At 47.8% G+C, this 22,057-nt stretch overlaps 2 protein-coding genes and 1 non-coding gene across 7 annotated transcripts in view; 1 reads left to right on the plus strand and 2 right to left on the minus strand.

Annotated features, from left to right (window-relative positions):
• The window catches only part of Unkl (unk like zinc finger), a 37,834-nt gene extending 20,484 nt beyond the window's left edge, over positions 1 to 17,350 (minus strand). Inside the window, exons 1-8 of one of the 5 annotated variants that reach the window (XM_051181105.1) lie at positions 17,219 to 17,350; positions 16,089 to 16,298; positions 9,931 to 10,107; positions 8,848 to 8,981; positions 4,657 to 4,792; positions 3,058 to 3,175; positions 2,603 to 2,687; positions 1,323 to 1,405 (exon numbers count right to left, since the gene is read on the minus strand). In XM_051181105.1, the coding sequence (XP_051037062.1) occupies positions 1,323 to 1,405; positions 2,603 to 2,687; positions 3,058 to 3,175; positions 4,657 to 4,792; positions 8,848 to 8,981; positions 9,931 to 10,107; positions 16,089 to 16,298; positions 17,219 to 17,295 (1,020 nt within the window). In that variant the 5' untranslated portion in view covers positions 17,296 to 17,350. The remainder of the gene's footprint in view (positions 1 to 1,322; positions 1,406 to 2,602; positions 2,688 to 3,057; positions 3,176 to 4,656; positions 4,793 to 8,847; positions 8,982 to 9,930; positions 10,108 to 16,088; positions 16,299 to 17,218) is intronic. The other 4 variants (XM_051181110.1, XM_051181109.1, XM_051181107.1 and 1 more) reach the window with 4 other exon arrangements.
• LOC127219909 (U6 spliceosomal RNA) lies at positions 15,460 to 15,562 on the plus strand. Its single transcript, XR_007834335.1, has one exon. It is a non-coding gene; the product is annotated as a U6 spliceosomal RNA (small nuclear RNA).
• Positions 17,351 to 20,023: 2,673 nt separating the features above from the next.
• Positions 20,024 to 21,123, minus strand: LOC127219519 (protein CCSMST1). Its single transcript, XM_051181119.1, has 2 exons — positions 20,981 to 21,123; positions 20,024 to 20,900 (listed from the first exon to the last, which is right to left on the minus strand). The coding sequence occupies exons 1-2, from the start codon at positions 21,010 to 21,012 to the stop codon at positions 20,516 to 20,518; spliced, it is 417 nt and encodes a 138-aa protein (XP_051037076.1). The 5' UTR covers positions 21,013 to 21,123; the 3' UTR covers positions 20,024 to 20,515.
• Between the last annotated feature and the right edge of the window lie 934 nt (positions 21,124 to 22,057).

Below are 22,057 nucleotides of genomic sequence, written 5' to 3' on the forward strand. Positions count from 1 at the left end.
GATCTAGAACTAGAAAACCCTGGTCTCCTGTTTGAGACAAACAGCACTGAGGCTGACTCTGCACAGGAGTGTGGGTATTGCCCAAGGGAGACCCAGCTGTACCTTCTTGAGGGAGGATAGCTCCAGGCATTCAAGGTGGTCCTATGAGGGTTTTGTGACAATCCCAAGAGAAAGGTGGCAAGTTCTGGGTATACAGAGTACCAGCAGAGTTCCAGGCACCAAAGCAGGAATGGATGTAGAGATGCTGCCTCCAGGCCCACCACCACACATTCCAGGAAAGAGACCCCAGGACATCTCACTGCTACCAGCAGCATCTCACTGATACCAGAAGTATCACAGAAGGCACTGGAAGTGCCTTATCAAAGTCTTATGGAGCTGCCCTGCACCTCCTCCATGCCCTGAGCTGACACTAGCAGAGGACACCTGGCGCACCCAGGACAGATCCAGATGCTGCACAGTCAGCTACAAAGGACCATCCTCAGGTAGAAGGGGCAAAAGAACAAGTGACTAAACCTCAGACCATGAACAGTCACTTCCAGAGTCTCAGGGTCTGTCGACAGATGCAGGGTGCACCCAACACAAGTGGCCTTGGCAAGAGACTGCAGTGACACCCACAAGTGGCTCTACTCAACAAATTTGGGAATTTTTGTTTTTTGAGACAGGGTTTCTCTGTGTAGCCCTGACTGTCCTGGAACTCACTGTGTAGACCAGGCTGGCCTAGAACTCAGATATCTGTCTACCTCTACCTCCTGAGTGCTAGGATTAAGGACCTGTTCCAACACTGCCCAGCAAATTCAGGAATATTTCAATGTTATTCAAACAGTTTTAGAACTAAATACTAGTTTTAGTACATGTTTGAGAAGCTAGTCCCCAAATTGGATGCTCTCCTCAGGATTATTCTAGTGGCTGACTCTGGCATGAATAAGAAGTGATTTCTAAGTAAGATGAGACCATCCATCCTCATCATACTCATCGGATATACTATGCCCTCATTCAGTACTTGGGAGTGTTGAGTAACACAGACTGGGCATGCTACATTAGATATCATTTACTGTTGACTTCCAACAGCCCAACAGCCCAAGGGATCTACAGAGATGAGGAAGGCAAGGCACTGGGCACCTGCTAAAGTAAGATCCCTCCAGTCATCAATCATATCAGGGGTGTGTCTTGCTCAAGCCCAGGCAAGAATATAGCCAGGATTTTTCTAGACTCTTCTAGAAGGAACCACAACTACACATGTAGATTGCCTCCAACTATACCACCCAAATGTCATCTCATTTCTGTCCCCAACAATGTGATGAAGCCAAGTGATGTCCACTTACACTTCCAGGCTGGTTGCTGTAAGCTGAGGTGCTGTTGGAATTGGGATCACGGCAGCTCCAGTCATTCACCATTCCCAGGCTCTCTACCAAGAAGAAAGAGCAGCTGGCATTACAGGGCTCCCAGCTGGCCCATAGCATAGGTGCAGAGAACATGCTGGTGTTGTAAACACTTCCCCTTTTCTGGATAGCAGGCCAGTCCTCAAAGGGCCATTTAATTTTTTTTTTTTTTTTTTTTTTAAAGATTTCTTTTTAGGGAGTGTAGAGGTGGCTCAATGGTTAGAAACATTTGCTGCTCTTGCAGAGGACCTGGGTTCAGTTCCCAGAGCTCACATGGTAGCTCACAACCATTTATAACTCCAATTCCAGGGAATGCAATACCTTTTGGCTTTTGCAGGCATCAGGTATGCATGTGGTGTACATAAATACATGCAAACACATACATAAAAACAAGTAGATTTATTTTTTAAAATCTATATTTTATGTGTATATGTGCGTCTCTGTGGGGGTATATACATATGAGTGCAGGTACCCCAGAGTCCTTAAGAGTGCAATAGAGACCCTGGTGATTGTGGGTCTGATGTGGGTGCTAGGAACTCAACCTGTCTCCTGCAAAAGCAGTACATACTTTTAACCACTGACCCATCTCTCTAGCCACCAAAGAGTGTCATTTGGATACAGTAATTTTAATATGAAACATTCCCAACAGCTGCCATCCCAACTGAGACAGAAAGTGAATTTTGAGTTCGTAACTACTTTATAATCACCAGAACCCAAACTCCAGAGTTTGGGGACAGCTTTAGAGAATCTATTATGAGCCTATGTGACAATTACTGACTACTAGGCTTTGGGGCAGCTAGCCAAGCCTAATTAAGATATCTTGGTGTCTCCTCCAGCTACATAGACAGACACTGACTCCACAGAGCCACTGCCACTAAATTCCACTAGAACAGTAGCTCAGGGGAAGGTGTAGGTGAACAGGTGAATGACAAACAGACCTGCACCTCCCTGAGGGAAGTGGGGCCCAGTAGGCCTGGGGCAAGTGTCCCTCTAAGTTCTGCAGGTCTGGCCTGTCCGAGGTGCAAAGTGCAAGTCAGGTCCAGCCATATGGCATGAGCCACCACCCTAGCCATCTAGATGGGCATGACATTATGTACAGTCCTGAGACACCACTCTTTCCTGGTTCTCAAAGCTGGCTTTGGTGAGCTAAAACTGTGAGGCTCTGTGGATGTGGCCACATGGTGGCTGAGGTAGCCCCGAGAGGCTAGAGGTTGTCTACTTACTCTCAACGTGTGCAAAGGCACAGAAAGGGCCCCGAGGGCAGTAGCCAGTTTGGCGCATGTCGTTGCATTTTGTGGATTTGTAGATCTAGAAAATAAGACAGAATATGGAAGCTTATTGATCTGGGTTTCTGTGAGAAGAGCACAGCTGGCTGCTCAGCACACAGCAGCAATCACAGACTGTGTGGGCACTTCCAGCTGCAAAACAGATATGTAGTGTCTCCAAAAATTCATGGAGGGCCTAGTTCTCTCACTCCATGGGGGTTGTTCCCACCTCCATCCTCCCAACCTCTTTTCCAGCTCCTCCTAGGCTGATTTAATATATCTCACAGTGTAATGCAACCGTGTGCATTGAGTGGCATTTCTGAGTCCTATGAGCCCTTCCAATGAGAATCCCACACACAGCAAGCCCTCTGTTGAACCTCTAATCAGCCCATCCAGATCTGGCCAGAGCCTACCTCAGGATGGAACTGCTGCTCTGTGCGGGAATGGCAGTACTGACAGCTGTCCCCACTGTCACACCGTGAAGGTTCACCCCACTCGTCACCATGCTTCACACTAGGGCAGGGCGTAGACCTAGAGCAGGAAGAATGTACCCAGTGTGCTCAGAATCTGGCTCCCAATGCAGAGTACAGAAGGCAAAGTGAACCTACAGTGACCATGATCCCCCTCAGATGCAAAGATGAACGGTAAACTTGCCGGTCTACTCCCTACCGACCCTCCCCATCTGAGTTAGGGCTGCCTGTGTGAAGGGGTGAGGCTCAGTGGGTTCAGGAACCCACAGCAGGGGTTGGCTCTCTGCAGCAAAGCAGAATCTGAGACTTGATGCTGTTTTCAAAACTCTTAACCAGATTAAGTGACCCACACCCCTGACCCTTCCCACACTTTTTGGCAGCTTCACGGTCACTCTTTTGGGTTTATAGTCAGAATTCCCACCTCTGGGAGTTTATTCCCCTTTATCTGATTTTCCATCCTTTTTACAAGGATATCCTTTGGTCCTCTTAAGACCTGTAGTGATGACAGACAACACTACCAATTTATATTAATTCTGGTTCCTTAGGTCTCTCAAAGTTATTCAGAAAGCAGTGAAGTCACAAATCTACCATCTATCAGGACAGGTGTACCTGGACTCTTAGGGGGACATGGGATTATTACAAAGAGGAAAGGGCAGCCCTTTGCAAAGAAAAGGTGCAGGCTGAAGAAGGAACCTGTAGCCATCACAAGTGCAGACTGTAAGCCCAAAGGAGAGGCCAGCAATACAAAGAAGGGTGGCTGGAGGCAGAGTGGATGATGCTTTGGAGGATGGGAGACCATCAGCCTGGTCCAACCCAGGTCCCAGTGAGAATCAAGAAGTTCAGTATCCCCCAGAACTCTCAGTCTCCAGACTCAGTGCCTTACTATCAGCCTGGAAGGTAAACCCTCTCTCACATCCCCCAGAAAAGCCGAAGGTGCAATGACTGCTGGGTGCGGCCAGACCTTACATTACAGGAGTGGTACATTGTACAGGGTTGGTACATTATTACCAGAACTGCCAGTAAAACACACAAGGGCACTGGACAGGATGCAGGGTGGTATTTCCAGCTGTGTTCCCAATGTCTAATAGGATGCCAGTGGGAGGATCATATGGGAACCACTGTGCCTCAGTGCAGAGAGACCTAGGTCCCAGCTTTGCCCCACTTGTCCCTACAACAGATGTTCAGGCCTTTACTTTGTCTCTAATAAGCCCAGCCCTTTAAGACAGCTTCCTCACCTCTGGGGTGACAGACAGCACTGCTGAGCAGGGAATCCTCAATGGGAGAACTAACTCTAAGGTGGGCATCTCCGTGACAACAGCATGGAAAATGCTCCCCCTCTCCAGCATGAGTTACAAGGGTCACAGAAAAGAAGTGAAGAGGTCTCATGGCCCTGCTTCTGTCAGATTAGCAGAGGCAGCGGGAGTTGCAGAGCAGTCAGGCCAGTAGCTACAGTAAGAGTAGATTTAGAGGCACAGCAGACCCCTAATGGGGAACACCTAGAAGATGGCTCCAAGTCCTCCTGCCTGTAGTTCCCGAACCCACCTGTAATGGAACCTCCTGGGGTTCCGACGGCGATCTCTGCTGTTGTGGTAGTGTGGACAGGCATAGCCCTGGCGACATAGGCGTGGTGGCTTTGGGCACTGCTCTGTCTTATAGCTGCCCAACACGAAGTTACTGTCTGTAAAACAGATCCAAGAAAACCTGGCCTTGAGTGCTCACAGTAACATTAGGAACAGCAGCCCAAGCACAGATAGCCACGCATCCATCACCACTGAGTAGACCTGCTGTACTATGGATTGTTCCCGAGAGACTATACAAAGTAGGAGATCCCAGGCACAAGGTTGTTAAGTATGACCAACATACATAGATGTAGAGAATAAGAAAACCCAGAGATGAAAGATCACCAGAAGACAGGGAAGTCCTGTTAGAGTGGACCAGATTCCTTTGGGAACTGGCTGGGAAAATAGCTCAGTTGGTGGAGGGCTCGCCTAGCATGTACAAAGCTTAACTTTAGCCCCCAGTATGACACAAGCATGATGGTACATGCCTGTAATCCCAGCACTTTAGAGATGTAGACAGGAGCATCAGATATGCAAGGTTATTCTTGGTTATACGGCAAGTTCAAGACCAGCCTTAGTGAAATGAAGCCCTATCTCAAAAAAGAAAACATTTAAATGAAACTAAAGTGATGTGTGACCATATTAAAAACCACTGACAAGCATGAACACCAGACTTCAAATCCCAGAATTTATGTAAATCCCACTTGGGCATGACAGCCTGCCTGTAATCCCATCATTCAGAATGCAGATCCAGTGAGCTGTGGGTACAATTCAAAGACTCTGTATCAGTGAATAAGTGGAGATATCTGATGTCAATCTCGGGCTTCCACATATACACAAATGTACATTCACTTGTCTACAAACACATATTCACAGGCATTCACACACAAATAACAACGAAACAGCTTTTTTGACAATATGCTTGTCCCCAACTCACTGATCCAACTCTTATTCTCAGGCATGTCTTCTCTTTCTTAAACTCTTTCTATTACCTTAAAGTCAACTTACTGAAATGTAACCCTAATCTCCAGACAGGCCAGTGGAGGTCTACCCAATGCACCAGATGTCTGGCTCTAGCCCTACTGCGCATGCACAGGAACATAGGACTGGATTTTCTCCTCAGTTTGTGGTCACTAAAAATATTTTTAGGCCAGTGAGATGGCTCAGCATGTAGGAGCACTTAACACTTACTGCATAAACCTGGCAACCTGAATTCAGTCTCTGTAATCCAGAAGGAAAGGAGAAGTGATCCCCAAAAGCTGTCCTCTGACCTCTACCCAAGCACCATAGCCCTTGAAAGCCCACTCCCACCTCTAACGATGATGATGATGCTGAGGGAGGATAAATTCCTACTTTCAAATATGCTTAACATAAAAACAAAAGATTACCTGTAATCTTCAAACCCAACCTCCTGACTCCTGTGTCTGTCTTCCCAGAGGGATCAGAGGTGTTAGCCACTATGCTCTGCTCGGATTGTGCTGGAGATTAAACCTTGAACCTTTTGTTAGGGAGGTGCCGGCAACTACACCTAGGACCTAGAGCCCAGGCAAGTGATCTAATACGGAGTTATATAAATGCAACTTTCTTTTTACTATCTATTTTGAAACAGGGTCCCATTAATTGCCTAAGCTGGCTCTGTAGCTCAAGCTGGCCCAGATTTTGCAATCTTGCTGAAACCCAGACTCTCAATGGTAAGATGACAGGTATATACTAAGCACACACAGCTGAACATCTATGTTAATGCTATGAAACCCTTTTGCTATATAGCTTTGGGGGGGCTTACGTCCATGGCCATCCTTCCTCAGCCTTCTGAGCACTGGGATCACAAAGGGTGTATCATCAACATTCAGCTTAAAAATGATTAATTATATGCTGGATGGTGATGCACACCTTTAAAATCCCAGCACTCGAGAGACCGAGACAGGCAGAGCTCTGAGTTCAAGGCCAACCCGGTCTACAGAGTGAGTTTCAGGACATCCAGGGCTACAAAGAAAAACCCTGTCTCAAAAAACAAAACAAAACAGGTTAACTTTGAAGCTGGCTGTGGTGGCAAAATTCTAGTACTGGAGAGGCAGAGGCAGACCTATCTCTACGAGTTCAAGGTCAGCCTGAGCTACATTAGTAAGATCCTATCTCAAAAACAAACAAAAACAAAACCCCAAGAAAACAAAAACATGAGCAAAGATCCCTTCTAGTCACCTCCTTTCTTTCCCGATAAGTCAAATCTACCCTACAGACAAGGGGGTTCTCACCTCCCGCCCGTGGCACCAGATCAGATGCCCACTTGGAGGAGAACAGATTCTGCCACCAGGGAGACTACTGGATAGAGCGGAAGGGTTATAAAAACACACAAAGCCAAACATGAAGCTGCTGCCACACCATCTTCTAGCTGAGTTATCACACCCTGTCCCTGACTCTGAGACAGACCACTGCCTGTCTCCCTCTCCAACAGAGACTTGGACAGGCAGTGTCCCTTCTCTTCTCCCAACACCTGCAATGTGACAATAGGCCACAGCTTGTCAGCACTGAGACAGGTGGGGCAATAAAGAGAGTACAGTGTGAGCTTCAGTGGGGCTGGCCAGCATAGTGGGGGGACCACAGTAAAAGATCCACATGGAATCAGAAAGAGCTCCACAGTCATGCTGTTAATTTATCCCAGCCTCTGGCCTCTCGCTCAATTCATCTGATTCAATGAGAAAGAAGACTGTAGGAAGACAGCCCACAGCTGGACTATCTTCAAACTGAATGCACTACTTACAAACAAGAAAGCCCTGAACAGAGCAAGTTGGAGGGAGCACATCAAGACTTACTGTATTTCTTAAAACTTCACAGACTAGACATACCCCCCACACACACACGCACACACGCACGTGTACATATATGTATATATATATGTGTGTGTATAATTTAAAAAATAATAAAAACCAATCTTAAAAAAAAAAGAAAACTAGGTATGGTGATGGAGGTCTTTGATCCTGACATTCTGGAAGCAGAAGCAGGTGAATCTCTGTGAGTTCAAGGCCAGCCTGGTTTACAGACTGAGTTTCGGGACAGCCAAGGCTATAGAGACAAACCCTGTCTTGAAAAAATCAAAACCAAAACAACAAAAAACAAATAGGAAAACACATGATCACCCTTGAACACGGGCTTTCTTGTGTGTGTGGGTGCACATGTTCCTGATTCCTGAGCGCACAAGTGGGACTTCTTTTAGTGCTCCCACATCATCATTATTTTATGTATAAAGTGTTTGTCTATACATGTGTCTGTACACCATGTATGTGCCTGGTGCCCACAGAGACCAAAAGAGGGCATCAGATCCCCAGCAACTGGAGTTACAGACTGTTACGAGCTGCCAGGTGGGTGCTGAGAAACACTGTGGTCCCCGCTGGATGAGCAGCCAGTGCTCTAACTACTGAGCCATCTCTCCAGCCCATTTCCCCTTATTATATAGGACCCAGCACTGACAACTGGCTGAAGAGGCTATATAGCAAACCTTCAGGATCCTGTGGTCTCCATCCCTCTAGTGCTTGGATTACAGGCCTGCACTGTAACACTCAGGTTTTCTCAGGAATACTGGGCATCCAGACTCAGATCCCAAGGCCTATACAGCAAACACATTACTCACTGAGTCACCCCCCCAAGCCCCTAAAATGGTTATTTTATGTGTATTTTACCACAAAACATCTTCTACTCTTCACAACTATCATTCATATAGCCTACAGAGAATATGGGCTTCACAGTTCCTCAGGACAAGTCCAAGGACAGATAAATACCTGATTTAAGCTCCAGACACACAGAAACCCAGGTTTAGGCAGGTGGATCCCACTTTAATGGGGTAGAAGGCAGCAGACACCAGCTAGCAATATGCTGGAACAGGCTGCCTGGAAGTTGCTGTGGGCCCTGAACACTAACCTCAACCCCACAGCTAACCAACACCACCTACAAAGATGCCAGGTGGTATGATGGGCCAGCAGAGTCTGGGACCAGATGGCTGGGTTCAAATCCCATTTGGCCATCTGTTTCCTAAATGGTTGACGGTTAGAAGTGGACTGAGGAACCTTGATTTTTCCATCTGATCTTCCTGCAGGTTATGTTAAGAACTCATGCAGGGGGCAGCCACCAAGTGAAAGGGCACGGCTCTCCCCTGCAGCTACTGAAGAAAACCTGGGCTTACCTTGCCACCGAGGATCCTCACCCAGGATCTTCTCTATCATGGCTTGGCTGGCCAAGACCCCAGGCTGCAGATCAGGTACACCATCCCCACTGCTGAGCTGACCATTCTGCAGGGCTTCCTGAGCCTGAAGCTCCCTGCAACCAACAGCACAGCAGTTATAGCCTGGGAGTCCCTGGAAGTGAGAAAGTTAGGAGAATCCATGGCTCCAGAGCCATTTAGTCTGTCACCTCACTGGCTCTACCTGCAGGTTTAGGGCCAAACTATAATGGCATCAAGCGCAGCAGCCTATCTTGGGACACCAGCTCTCTCTGTCTCAAGTTGCAATTTTACAGCTGGTTCATTTAAAAAGGCTCTGCCCCCACTCCTCACCCCTTCTATTTAGACAGGGTTGATGTAATAATCCCAGCTCTCCTGGAACTGTTACGTAGACCAGGCTGTCCTGAAACTTAAAGAGATTTGCCTGCCTCTGCCTCCTGAGTGCTAGGATTAAATGCACACACCACCACACCTGACCTCTTCCTTCCTTTCTTTCATTTTTCCTCCCTGAGGAGAGGGGCTCATTCTCCTGTAGCTCAGAATGTCCTGGTATTTACTAAGTCACCATATATTACAGATAGAGCTTGAACTCAGGATAGCCTGAGCCTGACTCAGCCTCCCAAGTGTTAGGATATTGTAGCTATGAGCTCAGGAAGGATCTACTTTGCGCAGCAGCTGAGCACACACAGTGTTTGTCTATCTAGACAGATAACATTAAATCTTTGTCCCTATTTGTGGGTCACAATACACAAGGAAACCCTGAAAACAGATGCAGGATAACCAGGGAAGGACCTCAGTTGGTAAAGTGATTGCATAGCATGCATGAAATCCTGGGTTTGATCTTAAGCACCAAAAACTGGGAATCTTAGCACTTAAGGACAGGCAAGAGGATAGGGAGTTTGAGGCCAGTATGGGATACACAGGAGATCCTGTCCCCAAACAGCAAGTAACTAAATAAAACTGGGGCTCAGAGAGAGATGCTTTGAAACACGGATGCCAGAAGCAGCACAGGAGGAAGCTGGTCCTCACATTAAGCACCCTACTCACCTGATATCACACACAGGTGGCCGCAGGTCCAGGGGCCCATGTGCGAAGGCACAGTGCAGGCCATTCTTCACACAGTGGCCCCGTGCATCTGTTTCATGGATACATGTGCCTGTCTTGTAGTAGCGCAGGTGGTACTTGCGCTCTGTGTCCCCAGTTGTTCGATGCAGGTAGGGGCATCTGGGAAGCAGAGCAGTGAACACACTGACTAGTCCTTGTAGACTTAAAGCTGACCCTGATCTCCACGTGCCCAACACTAGCATCTGAGTAGCTGCATCTACATTCCTGCACACCAAGGTCTGCTCCAAACAGAAGCTGGCATACTGAATGAATACCTGCCCCTACTCCAGCGTATATATACTACCTTTGCATATTTAACACCATGCACTGCTACTGATGCTGATCAGTTTTTGTCAATTTGGCACAAACCCGGGTCATCTGGGACCAGGGAATCTCAACTGAGAAAACGCCTCCATCAGACTGACCTGTAGACAAACCTGTGAGGCATTTTCTTGGTTGATAATTGTGGGGAAGTCCAGCCCACTGTGGCAGAGTCCAACCCTGGGTTGGTGATCCCAGGTTGTCTAAGAAAGCAAACTTGAGTTGGTTTGTGGCAGCGCCCACCTTTAATCCCAGCACAGGAGAGGCAGAGACAGAGGATCTGTGTGAGTTTGAAGCCAGCCTGGTCTACAGAGAGAGTTCCAGAACAGCCAAGACTACACAGAGAAATCATGTTTTGAAACAACACGCACAACACACACACACACACACACACACACACAGAGAGAGAGGGGGGGGAGGGAGAGAGAGAGAGAGAGAGGAAGAAAGCCAAGTGAGCAAGCCAAGTGAGCATAGAGTAAGAAAGACTATAAGCAGAGTTCTTCCAAGGTGTCTTCCTCAGGTTCCCTCAGTGACAGACTGTGATGTGAAGTGCTAGCCAATTAAACCCTTTCCTCCCCCAAACTGCTTTGGGTCAGAATGTTTTATCACAGAAAGAGAAAATCAAACTAAGACATTACTCTATGTCAAAATTCATGAGATCACATAAAGACAGAGGCTTTGACTGGTGAGAAATTTAAAGCCCCCCCCCCAGCCCCTGTTTTTCAAGACAGGGTTTCTCTGTGTAGCTTTGCAGCCTGTCCTGGAACTCGCTCTGTAGACTAAGCCACATAGTAAGAAGACAGGTGGATGGACAGATAGATAACAAAGACAGACAGAGTTACTTTGCCTGCAGCCCCGGGAGTACCTATGTTGGATGTGCACAGATATGGATGTAACCCCATTGCCTGTCCCAGATGCTGCATAATAGGTGTGGGAGATGGAGCCACCACCAGCTGACTAGCTGGCCAACCTAAGCAGGCCATGTGGAGCCTGAAGGCCAGTTCCTATGAAGGAAAGGCCAACACACATGACCCACAGCAACCGACTGAGGCCAGTGCTGGCAAAAGGTCACACCCACCAGAACAAAAGGGCAAGTTGTCAGTCAAGTCAGGGGCCAAACCCCCAAATGAAGTAGTTGGCAGGGGTCCAGTAGTTACCCAAGGAGTATCAGAGGGGAGGACAGGCTGAAGAGGGGTCATGGGAAAAGGCAGCAAGGGGGTGACCATCAACCAAGAAAGAGTGCAACAGGAATCTTAACAAGACTGCTCGACCAGCAAGCTTTCCCAAGGAGTGTGTCGACAAGGAAGACTCAGAAGGACTCTACAGGGAGAGATGAGATGAGGCGAGGGAATGGAGGCTACTCATCGAGTTTAGTGACGATGGTACGGAGACCAGGAGGACAGGGTGAGTGTAGAGGAGGGATACCGAGAAGTGCTAGCAGTGCTGCCCATCTAGAGGTGCCCACCCTCCTGGAGCAGACCCAGAACCCTGGATGGGCCCAGCCAGCATCAAGACTAACTGGATGCTCACTTTATCAAACACTGACTAAAGCACTGAAAAATGCTGATTTTTTTTTTACTAATTGTTTTTTTATTTAATATTTTTTTTCTTATTTTACATATTGACCTCAGTTCCTTCTCCCTTCCATACTCCCATGCCCCACACCAACCCCTCCATCATATCCCCCATTCACTCCCCAGGGAGGGGGAGGCCTTCCATAAGAGATCATCAAAATCTGTCAAGTTATTCGGGGTAGGGCCTAGACCCTTCCCCATGTCTCTAGGCTAACGGAGTATCCCTCCATGGGGAACAGGCTCCCAAAGTCTATTTATGCACTAGGGATACAATCTGGTTCCACTGCCAGAGGTTCCATAAACTTCCCAGGCCTCCTAATTGAGACCCACATTCAGGGGTTCTGGGTCCGTCCTATGCTGGTTTCCCAGCTACCAGTCTGGGGCTCATGAGCTCCCCCTTGCTCAGATCAGCTGTTTCTGTGGGTTTCTCTAGCCTGTTCTTGAAATGCTGATGTTTTAAAAATAACAGGTTTGTGGGTCTAGGCATGAGGCTCAGAGGTAAAGCCTAGCTTTCTTGAGGACTTGGGTTCTATTTCCAGTACTGTAATAAATAATTGCTTATTGATTGTTTGATAGTGTAATGCCAAAATAAAGATTTTCAAGATCCTGAAATAAAGGGAAAGACCCACCATCAATGCTCTGGAAGGTACTATCTAATTTACAATTTCTATGGCAACTCTGCATGAACTAGAACATGCAATTCAAGAAGATAAACTCCAGCCATTCCACACATGCAGCAACAGGGAAGTTTTTCTCAGTAATTACTAAGCAGGGACTCCCAGCGGAGACAGCCTGTGAAATGCTTCCTGAAGGGCAACTCATCCCATGTGCTCTAGATAAATTATAAACAAAAATCTCTCCTAAGACACATCTGGGGGCTGGAAAGATGGCTCAGTGGTTAAGAGCACTGGCTGCTCCTCCAGAGGACCAGGGTTCAATTCCTAGCACCCACATGCCAGCTGTAACTCCAAGATCTGACACCCTCACACAGACACACATGCAGGCAAAACACCAATGCACATAAAAATAAATAAATTAAAAAAAAAAAAGACACATCTGACTCTTTTTAAGCACACATACCCACAGAATACATCCCAAACTGAACAGCAAGTCCTGCTTAGGTTTCCTAATGATAAACTACAAGCTACTAAGCCCAAATGTTAGTTAACATGTCAGTAACAACCGCATATGGTTAATTACCACTTTTAAAAAACTAAAGATGTTAGCTGGAGTTCATTGCAACACTCTTCATTCCAGTAAGAACATACAAACTTGCTGGGCAGTGCTGGCACATGCCTTTAATCCCAGCACTCTGGGAGGCAAAAGCAGGTGGATCTACAAAGTGACACAACCTGGATGCCCAACAGTGACATGCTCCAATAACCAGGACAACCAAGTTTCAGAACCACAAACTGCCCGAGACATGCTTTCTCTTTTTAGATTCGTTGTATGAGTATTTTGCCTGTATGTGTACTGTGTACCATAAGTGTACTAGCACCTGCAGACTTCAGAAGAATGCAAGATTCCCTGGCCTGGAGTCATAGGTAGGTTGTGGGCTGCCATGTCATATGGGTGCTGGGAACTGAGTCCATGCCAACTGGAAGAGCAGCAAGTGCTCCTAACCACTGAGCTAACCCTCCAGCCCAAGACATGCTTTCTTTTTACAAATTAAAATTATCACTGGTGAATTCTACAAGATATTCCCAGGCTATACTCTAGGACAAAGTCAGACAAGAAGGGTACCTGCTCATGTATTCCTGCTCAAGTAGCAGCAGCCCCAAGGTGACCAAAAGATCATGGAACACTATGAACTGAGCCCAGGTCTTAGCTAGAGAGTCACTTGTCTTCTAAGGAATGTTCTAAGGAGCCAGTTCAAAAGGAATTAGATTAAATACCACAGGTAGTTGCATATGTTTAATCCTAGTACCTAGGAGCAGAGGCAAGTGGATCTCTGAGTTTAAAACCAGCCTGGTCTACATAATGAGTTCCAGGACAGCCAGAGCTACACAGACTATGGCTTTAAAAAAATTTGCTGGGTGGTGGTGGCACACGCCTTTAATCCCAGCACTTGGGAGGCAGAGTCAGGCAGATCTCTTGAGTTTGAGGCCAGCCTGGTCTACAGAGAAAGTTCCAAGAGAGCCAAGGCTACACAGAGAAACCCTATCTCAAAACAACAAGAAAATTACTGTATGTATTTAGAGTATGTATGTACAACCATGAACATATACAACAGCATAGGTATGGAAGTCAGAGTATGATTTGTTTTGGTTTCCAGCCTAGCTGTTAAGGGCTGGGCCATCCCTCTAGCCCCAGAGTATAGTATGTATGAGATTTCTTCTTCCATTATGGGTTCCAGGGATAAAACTTAAGTCATCAGGCTTGGCAGTTACTGCCTTTACCCAGTGAACCATGTTGTTGGCTCTAGAACACTACTGTAACTGAAGCTCAGCAGGCTGCACTTTATCTAGTTTGGCTCTCAAGCTATATTAACAGCAACAATATATCCACTAAAAACCTTTCTGTGAGAGACTGGAGGGATGGATCAGCAGTTAAGAGAACTGGCTGCTCTTCCAGAGGACCTAAGTTCAATGCCCAGCACCCATATGGCAGCTCATAACTGTCTGTAACTCCAGTTCCAGGGGACACGACATCCATGCAAAACACTAAAGCACATAAAATGAGAATAAATATTTTTTTAAAAAGATGTTTTTCAAAAAGGAGCATGTGATGCTCCTGCAGAGGAGCCAAGTTGAGCTTCAGAATTCATATTGAGTAATTCACAACCATCTGTGTAACTCCAGCTCCAGGAGATCCTCTGGCCTTTGTGGGTACCTGAACACTCATATGCACAACAGACACACACACACACACACACACACAACCCTCCACTGCCCAAACTGCCCAAAGGACCAAGACAACACCTCCTGACACTATGTTCCACCTCCCTCTGAACACAAAGTCTGACTTAAACTTTATCTTCATAACTTCAAAATGAAGACATTTGGGGCTGGAGAGATGGCTGTCAGTAAAATACTTGCCTTGCTACTATAAAGAACTAAGTTTGACCCCCAGAACCTTAAACAAAACAAAACAAAAACTGGCACAGTGGTATACACTTGCAATCCCAATGATAGGGAAGTAGAGACAGGCAGTCCTTGGAAATGGTTAGCAGACCAGCAAGCCTAACCTAGGGGACCAGCTCCAGGCCAATGAGAGAATTTTTTTCAAAATGAGGTAAGAAACACATGTGAGGCTGACCTGTGAGCTCTGATCTCTGTATATACACGAATATGAATACCCACAACACTCTGCTCTTGTACACATAAGCACACACATGTATAGACACACACACAGATTGAAAGTGTTCCATAAATGACAATGTGCAAATAAAATGATTTTCCTACTTTTTTTTTTTTTAATGAGCTGGGAGGGTATCTCAGTGATAAGAGTCCTTGTCTAACATATGCAAGGCTATGGGTGTCACTTAATATCCACTACATTATTACTAATAATGAAAAGCAAAATCACCTTAGATTAACAATTCTGCACCCCTTCTTTAAAATAAACAGTTAAATCCTTGCTTCAGCAGCACATATACTAAAATTGTAACAATACAGGGAGAATTAGCATGGCCTTTGTGCAAGGATAACATGCAAATTCACGAAATGCTCCATAGTTTGTGGTCGCAATGTAAAACAAAAAAGACAGTAAGCAGCAAGAAAACAACATTTCATGCTTATATGTATGCAAGTACTTGAATGAAAAGTAACTGACCACACAAAACCGTTTTAAATTAGGCAGCTGCAAAACAAGTAGCGCATTAGACAGGATAAGGGTAGAAAGTGAATCAAAATCAGTTTGAATTACCAAACATTTCCCCCTACAACATACATAATCTATCAGGGGACTAGCCTAAAAATGGCTAGTTCTGCTGACTCCTGTAAAACCTGAGTAAAAATGAGGTTCCCCTCTACAGGTAGCAGATGTCAAAAAGAACCAAGGAACCAGCATAGTGGTATACACCTTTAATCCCCAGCACTTGGGGAGCCGAGGCAGGTGAATATCTGAGTTCCAGGCCAGTTTGGTCTATAGTGTTCCAGGACAGCCAGGACTACATAGAGATCCTGTGTCAAAACCAGGAACCTCAAGAACCTTTTGATCTGTCCTGGGGAGAGGCCAGTAGCCACCCACCGGAGCCCCACTTACTCATCGCCGTCGGGACACAGGCCGGTGGCCTCATCGTACTTGGAGCAGTACACGTCCGGGCTGTAGTTGAAGGTGCCATCCCGACGTCGGAGCGGTCTGCGCCGACGCTGATTTAGGAAATGCCAATGGAAACAGGTGAACGGCCTGTGCTGGCTGCACTTATGCTGCAAAAACAGGGAGCATTGCTCTGTCCTAAACTCCTTTAGATACCTAAAAAGACAAACAGCGTTGCGGGCCGCAGCCGCCGCCGGCTGGAGGCCCCTGGGACGCGGCGGGGCAGGGTCCCAGACCCGAAGCCCCCACACCGAGTCCATGTGACTTCCGCAGTCTGGTACCCTCCCCTTTCCTCGGGTACTGTCCCTGAACCCCAGGAGACAGGTAACTCCAAATAGACTCTCCGTCCCCTGACCCCAAATACCACTTCCCAGTCCCCCAGATAAGGTTCCTCAACTCGAGGTGCACACCTCCTCCCAGCGTGCCACCCCCCAAGACCAATCCCAGATAACTCTACACAACTAGACTCCATTCTCCACCCGCTTCAACACAGTCTCTGACCCCAGGAGCCACCTGTCAATCCCCAGACCCGGTCTCCCGACTCCCGCGCAACTCCCTTCTGGGGTTCCAGATGGACTGCAAGCTCCACCCGCCCACACCAAGCGCAACCCCTTTTCTGCGCCGCACAAACGACCCCCAGGCTTAAAGCCCAGGCATCTAATCCGACCCTAGGTGCGACTCCGCCCCCAACCCAGAGGCCACCCCGACCCTGGGTGCCGCCTCTCAACCTCAGGCGGCGACTGCCCGCGTCCGGATGGTCGTGTGTCCATCTCCACCCCAGGCGCGGCCCTGAGCCCCAAACGCAGGCGCTGTCCCCAGACTCCAGCCTGGCGCCTAGGGTCGCGGGAGACCAGAAGCAAGCCCAGCCCCCAGGCCAGGGGGTCACCGAAGACCCCGGACGCCACCTCCCACCTTAGGTGGCGGCCCGCGCCCGGACGGCGTGACCCGCAAAAGCTGGCGGCGGAGGCGCGGGCGGGGCGCACCCTCAGCGGCGGCACCCGGGCCTACGGCGCGCGCCGGCCGCTCCCCTGCGCCGCGGCGTCCCGGAGGCCACGGGCTGCAGCCCAGGCACTGACCTGTAATGGGTTGGCTTCTCGGTCTGCGGGGGGGACCCGCTCAGCGCCGCCGCCGCCGCTTTCGAAACCGACGGCATTTTTAGTCAAAACAATGCAACGCGCATGCGCCGCGCCGGCGCCCCCGGATCTCCCCCCGCACCGAGCCCCCTGCGCCCCCCGCCGCGCCGGCCACACCCCCGGGCACGCCGCGCCGGCCACGCCCCCGTCGACCCCTCGCCCACGCGCGCTGTGCGGCGGGGGTGACACGCAGAACCTGCGAGCCCCCTTTGGCAGCAAGTTATAGGAGCAAAGCAGGACACGCCCGTTGGTGTAGAGTACCCTCGCTGGCCTCTGGGTCCAAGGCCGTGGGCTTGTGTTGGCACGCAAGGACTGCTGGTGGGCACAAGGATTTTTTAGCTAGAACAGGTCTATAATTAGACTATGGCGATGGTCGCCCTTTTATTTAAAAATTGTGGTTTGTGGACGGACTGAGTGTGAATTCTCCCTTGGGCTGCTTTTTAAAAAATATTGTGTAAAAGGCTGGCAGATGAGCACACAGAATAAAGGATGTACACAGGGTAGTCAGGAACCAGTGAGCTGGGGTGCATAGGGTGCTGAACACACGTTGGGGGTGGGGCTCAGCAGGTGCTAGGTTGAATTCGGAAGTTACATATTAGCATTTATTAGTATGTGAGTGTGTGGCATGAGACATCGTAAATGGCAAAAAAAGTGACCCTAGCTCCTCAGCTGACAGCATGATGCTCTGAGGGATAGTTTGAGGATGGAGCTGTAAGGCCATAGGTACTCTGAAAGGAAAGGCTGGAAAGCAATTGATTCTCCTCCTGCTTAGCAGAAAATAATCTGTCCCATTTCTAGGTACACCAATCTGAAATATGAACAAAGATAATATGGTCCAAGTATGTAAGCTACATTTTAAATACAGAAAAGGTGAGATTATCAACTTGCTGGTAGGCTAGAAGTAGAAGGAAGAGCCTTGTGAATGCTACCAAAGCACTCTGTCATTGAACATTATCCCTAGCCCACAAACCCTAAAGTTAACTTTTAAAAAGGAAGGTGATGTGGTTGCACAAGCATGTAATCCTCACACTCAAGAGCTAGAGATAAGTGAGTTCTAGACCAGCCCTGGGAAGAGATCGTCTAAAAAAAAAAAAAAAAAGCAAAAAACAAAAAACCCAAACCAGGTGCACTGTCATTTCAAAATAGATCAAACAGAAGGGCAAAACAGGGAAGGACAGACATAGAAATCTACAGAACAAACACATCTCAAAGGTTGCTGAGGAGTGGGAAATGAAAACTTACGTGGCAACCACGTAAGAACTAAAGTTTCTTTTTTATTGAAGACGTAATTCAAGAGCTGGAACTAAAACAAACAACAGGTTTTTCTCTGTTAATAGCTCACTTTTTGGGAGACTGCCCAAAACGACTGAGATCTTCCATTTGTAAGAATTTATAAGAAGTGGCTGTTGGGGTTAGAGAGATGGCTCAGTGGTTAAGAGTACTGACTTTTCTTCCAGAAGACCCAAGGTCAGTTCCCAGGACCCACATGTTGGCTCACAGCCATTCAAAACTCCAGTTCCAGGGGATCTGACACCCTTTTCTAACCTGCATGGGCACTAGGCAAGCATGTGGTACACATACATAATGACACACATAAATGTAATTTTTAAGTGGCTGTTATGCTAACTCCTTTCCACCTGGAAGAACATTTTATTTAATCATTTCTTAGTGCCCAACAGCTTTTCAATCTCTTGTACATGAAACACTCACTCATGCTGGCTCATATTTGCAGGTCCTCTCCCTATCAGATGTTTACTGGGCACTTACCCAGAGAAGTCACCAGGCTGAGCACCTTAGGAAAAATACAAGCTACAGCCAACCTGGTCTACAGAAAGAGTACCAAGAAACCCTGTCTCAAGAAACAAACAAACAAACAAACCCCACAAAACAGATGTGTAGTTAAGTGTGCCCACGTTCAACTAGACACCTCACTGGGGAAATCAGCCTGGCAGGACTATGGATGCACTGCATGAAATGTGACATTTTATTTATTTATTTTATGTATATGAGTGCTCTATCTGCATGTTTACCTTTATACAGAAGAAAGCATCAGCTCCCACTATAGACATTTGTGAGCTACCGTATAGGTGCTGGGAATTGAACTCAAGACCTCTGAAAGAGCTGAACTATCTCTCCAGCTGACTTTTTTTTTTTTTTTAATTCTACGTGAGCTGGGAGCTCAGTGGTAGGCTAACATGCTAGATTACTGGGTTCAAACCCCAAAACTGTTTAAAAAAAAAAAAAAAACAGAAACAACAACAAAGAAACAAACAAACCACTGTGCCATTGAAAAATATTTTTTGAGACAGGGTCTCCTTATGTATCCCAAGCAGACCTCAGATTAGGATAATCCTGCCTCAGTCTTGTAAGTGATGGGATTACAGACATTCATTACCACTTCTGGTGAGCACTACTTTTTGTTTTGCTTGGTTTTAAGTTTTCAAGTGGGAGGGAAGAGCAAGCAAAAAAAAAAAAAAAAAAAAAAAAAGAACAACAACCGGGCTACCGGGCTCCTTGACCTAGAAAACTACTCCTTTCGAAAATAAGATGTCACTGGTCCTACTGCACACCTTTAATCCCGTCACTGGAGAGCTGAAGGCAGAGGCAGGCAGATCTCTGAGATGAGGCTGATCTACACAGCCAGTTCCAGGTCAGTCAGAGCTCTATAAGGAGACTCCATTTCAAAAAAGCCAAAACAAGGAAACAAACAAAAACCGGCCACAACAACAAAAACAAAAAAACACTTAATACAAGGGGAGGGGAGAATTGTGTTCATTAGACTTTACCAAATGTATTTTCCATTTGTTAGTATTTAAAGTAGCTTCAACTGCTGTTGTACACACCATGGCACCATACAAAGTGTAAGACTTCTGCAGTTTTTCTGTTTCAGAAAGCAAATGAACCGCAGATAACCACCCCCATCAGAACTTTTCTGGAAACATGATTAGGTTGTACAAACAAATCACAAATTCAACAGCACACGGTGCAGCCAAAACCTTTTCTATGAACCTCAAAAGTCCTTTGGACGTTATCACTGGGCATTGGTGTCTGGCAAGGATCAGATTTCGAGGATCCAATTCCGTGCTGTGTTCTCGTGCCTCAGCACCAAGAGCGCCATCCAAGTCCTTTAAAAGCTTCGAAGCCACACGCAGAAACGGTTCAGAAATCGACAGACTCGACAACGAAACAGAATGACGGCTGCCTGTTTCCTTCCTCGGGAAAAAAAAAAAAAAACCCTTTCTACGTTCTAGCTCCGTAAAAAGCCGGAGCTTCGGGCTCCTCCAAACGACCGTCCGACTCTTCCTCGTTCTCCTCGTCCACCTCGCCCAACACCTCTCTCAACCACTGGTCCGTGCTGGTCTCCTGCCTCAGATAGCACCATAGGATCAGAACTGTGAGGGTGAAGGTGACCGGCAGCACTTTCCACCAGGGCCGCCGCTGATTCTTCCCAAGGGAATGCTCCACCGTCCAGCGGATTGGGGTGGCTTTGCTGGAGGAAAATTGGATGGGGAGGTTGGGGTCTTCCTCCTCCTCTTCCCTGTCTGTAGGCTGGGCTGGAGACCCATGGAGCGGCGAATGCAGGCTTCGCGAAGCCCAGGCCACGAGCCGCAGAGCCCGGACCGCTCTGGAAAGAGAGTCAGCAGTAAGCGTCCCGCCGCCACGGCCGCCTCCCGCCCTGGCCCACCTGCACGTCACAGCGCTCACCCCGCAGTCCGAGAACACAGGACACCGCTCATAGCGACCTCGGCTCGCACCCTGCGGCGCACTGCGCTTTCGTTACTTCCGTCGCACAAAACCGGAAGCTAAACTTCACATCAACTTTCACGACTACACAACGTGTGTCCAGCCGCTCAGCGGAAATGACGTATTTCTCCAGCGAGCTCTTCCGTCTCAAGTCCCGCCCTGGTTGCCTGATGGCTTTTGCATAGTTCAGTTTGCATAGTTCAGTTTCTCCTTAGAGACTGGAGCCGGCGGGGCCGGTCTCTAGGGAGCTTGGCCCGGGGCTGTTTGGAGCTTTGCCCGGGGCTGTTTAGTGTGATGCCCGCAGTGCGCACAGACTTAACACATAATCTTTGGCGTCTTCTTCCCAGGGTCATCATCACGGAGGGACTTGGTCCCTTTTCTCCAGAAAGGCGTCTTCCATTCTTAGCGCTCCATCCAGGCTCTCGGCTTCATGCTTGGCCAGTGCCTCAGCTGCCAGCTACGTCCACCTCAGTTACACCCTCAGGCCCGAAGGTGGGAAGCCTGGTCTGGCCGTCCCCTCAAAAGTGGGCCTAGGTCCCCAGAGCCCATTTGCCCTCAGGGAGAATGGAAATGGCTCTTAGTAGACCACAGGATGTCCAGACCCTGAACAACCTACCAGCTTTCAGGGAGGCGATTCTGGAATTACACCCCGTACCTCACCAGTGTGTGCCTGGTGATTTGAGCTGGGAGCTGATTGGGGCTTGAATTAACCCTAGTCAGGCAACCTTGTAACCCCAGCACTAGAGGCAGAGACAAGAGATTCACTGGTTCCAGGTCAGCTTGGACTGCATGGCTAGAACACCAGCACAATTTAAAATACAAATCAAAATAAAAAGACGAGATCAGCCGTAACAGTGTCTTCTGTATAGAAACACAGATATATCACACCTGGGCTTACCACAAGGTCCACTAATGACAGTCAGTCTGGATTTGTTCTTGATGTGTGAACCAGTCACAAAAAAAAATATAAACACCTCCCCCTGTCTCATGGGTCAGACAGCTGTGAGTCCCAGAAACCAGGGATCCTTTCTGGGCAAG

Source organism: Phodopus roborovskii, unplaced genomic scaffold (assembly GCF_943737965.1).
Source record: "Phodopus roborovskii unplaced genomic scaffold, PHOROB, whole genome shotgun sequence".
NCBI classification, from domain to species: domain Eukaryota; kingdom Metazoa; phylum Chordata; class Mammalia; order Rodentia; family Cricetidae; genus Phodopus; species Phodopus roborovskii.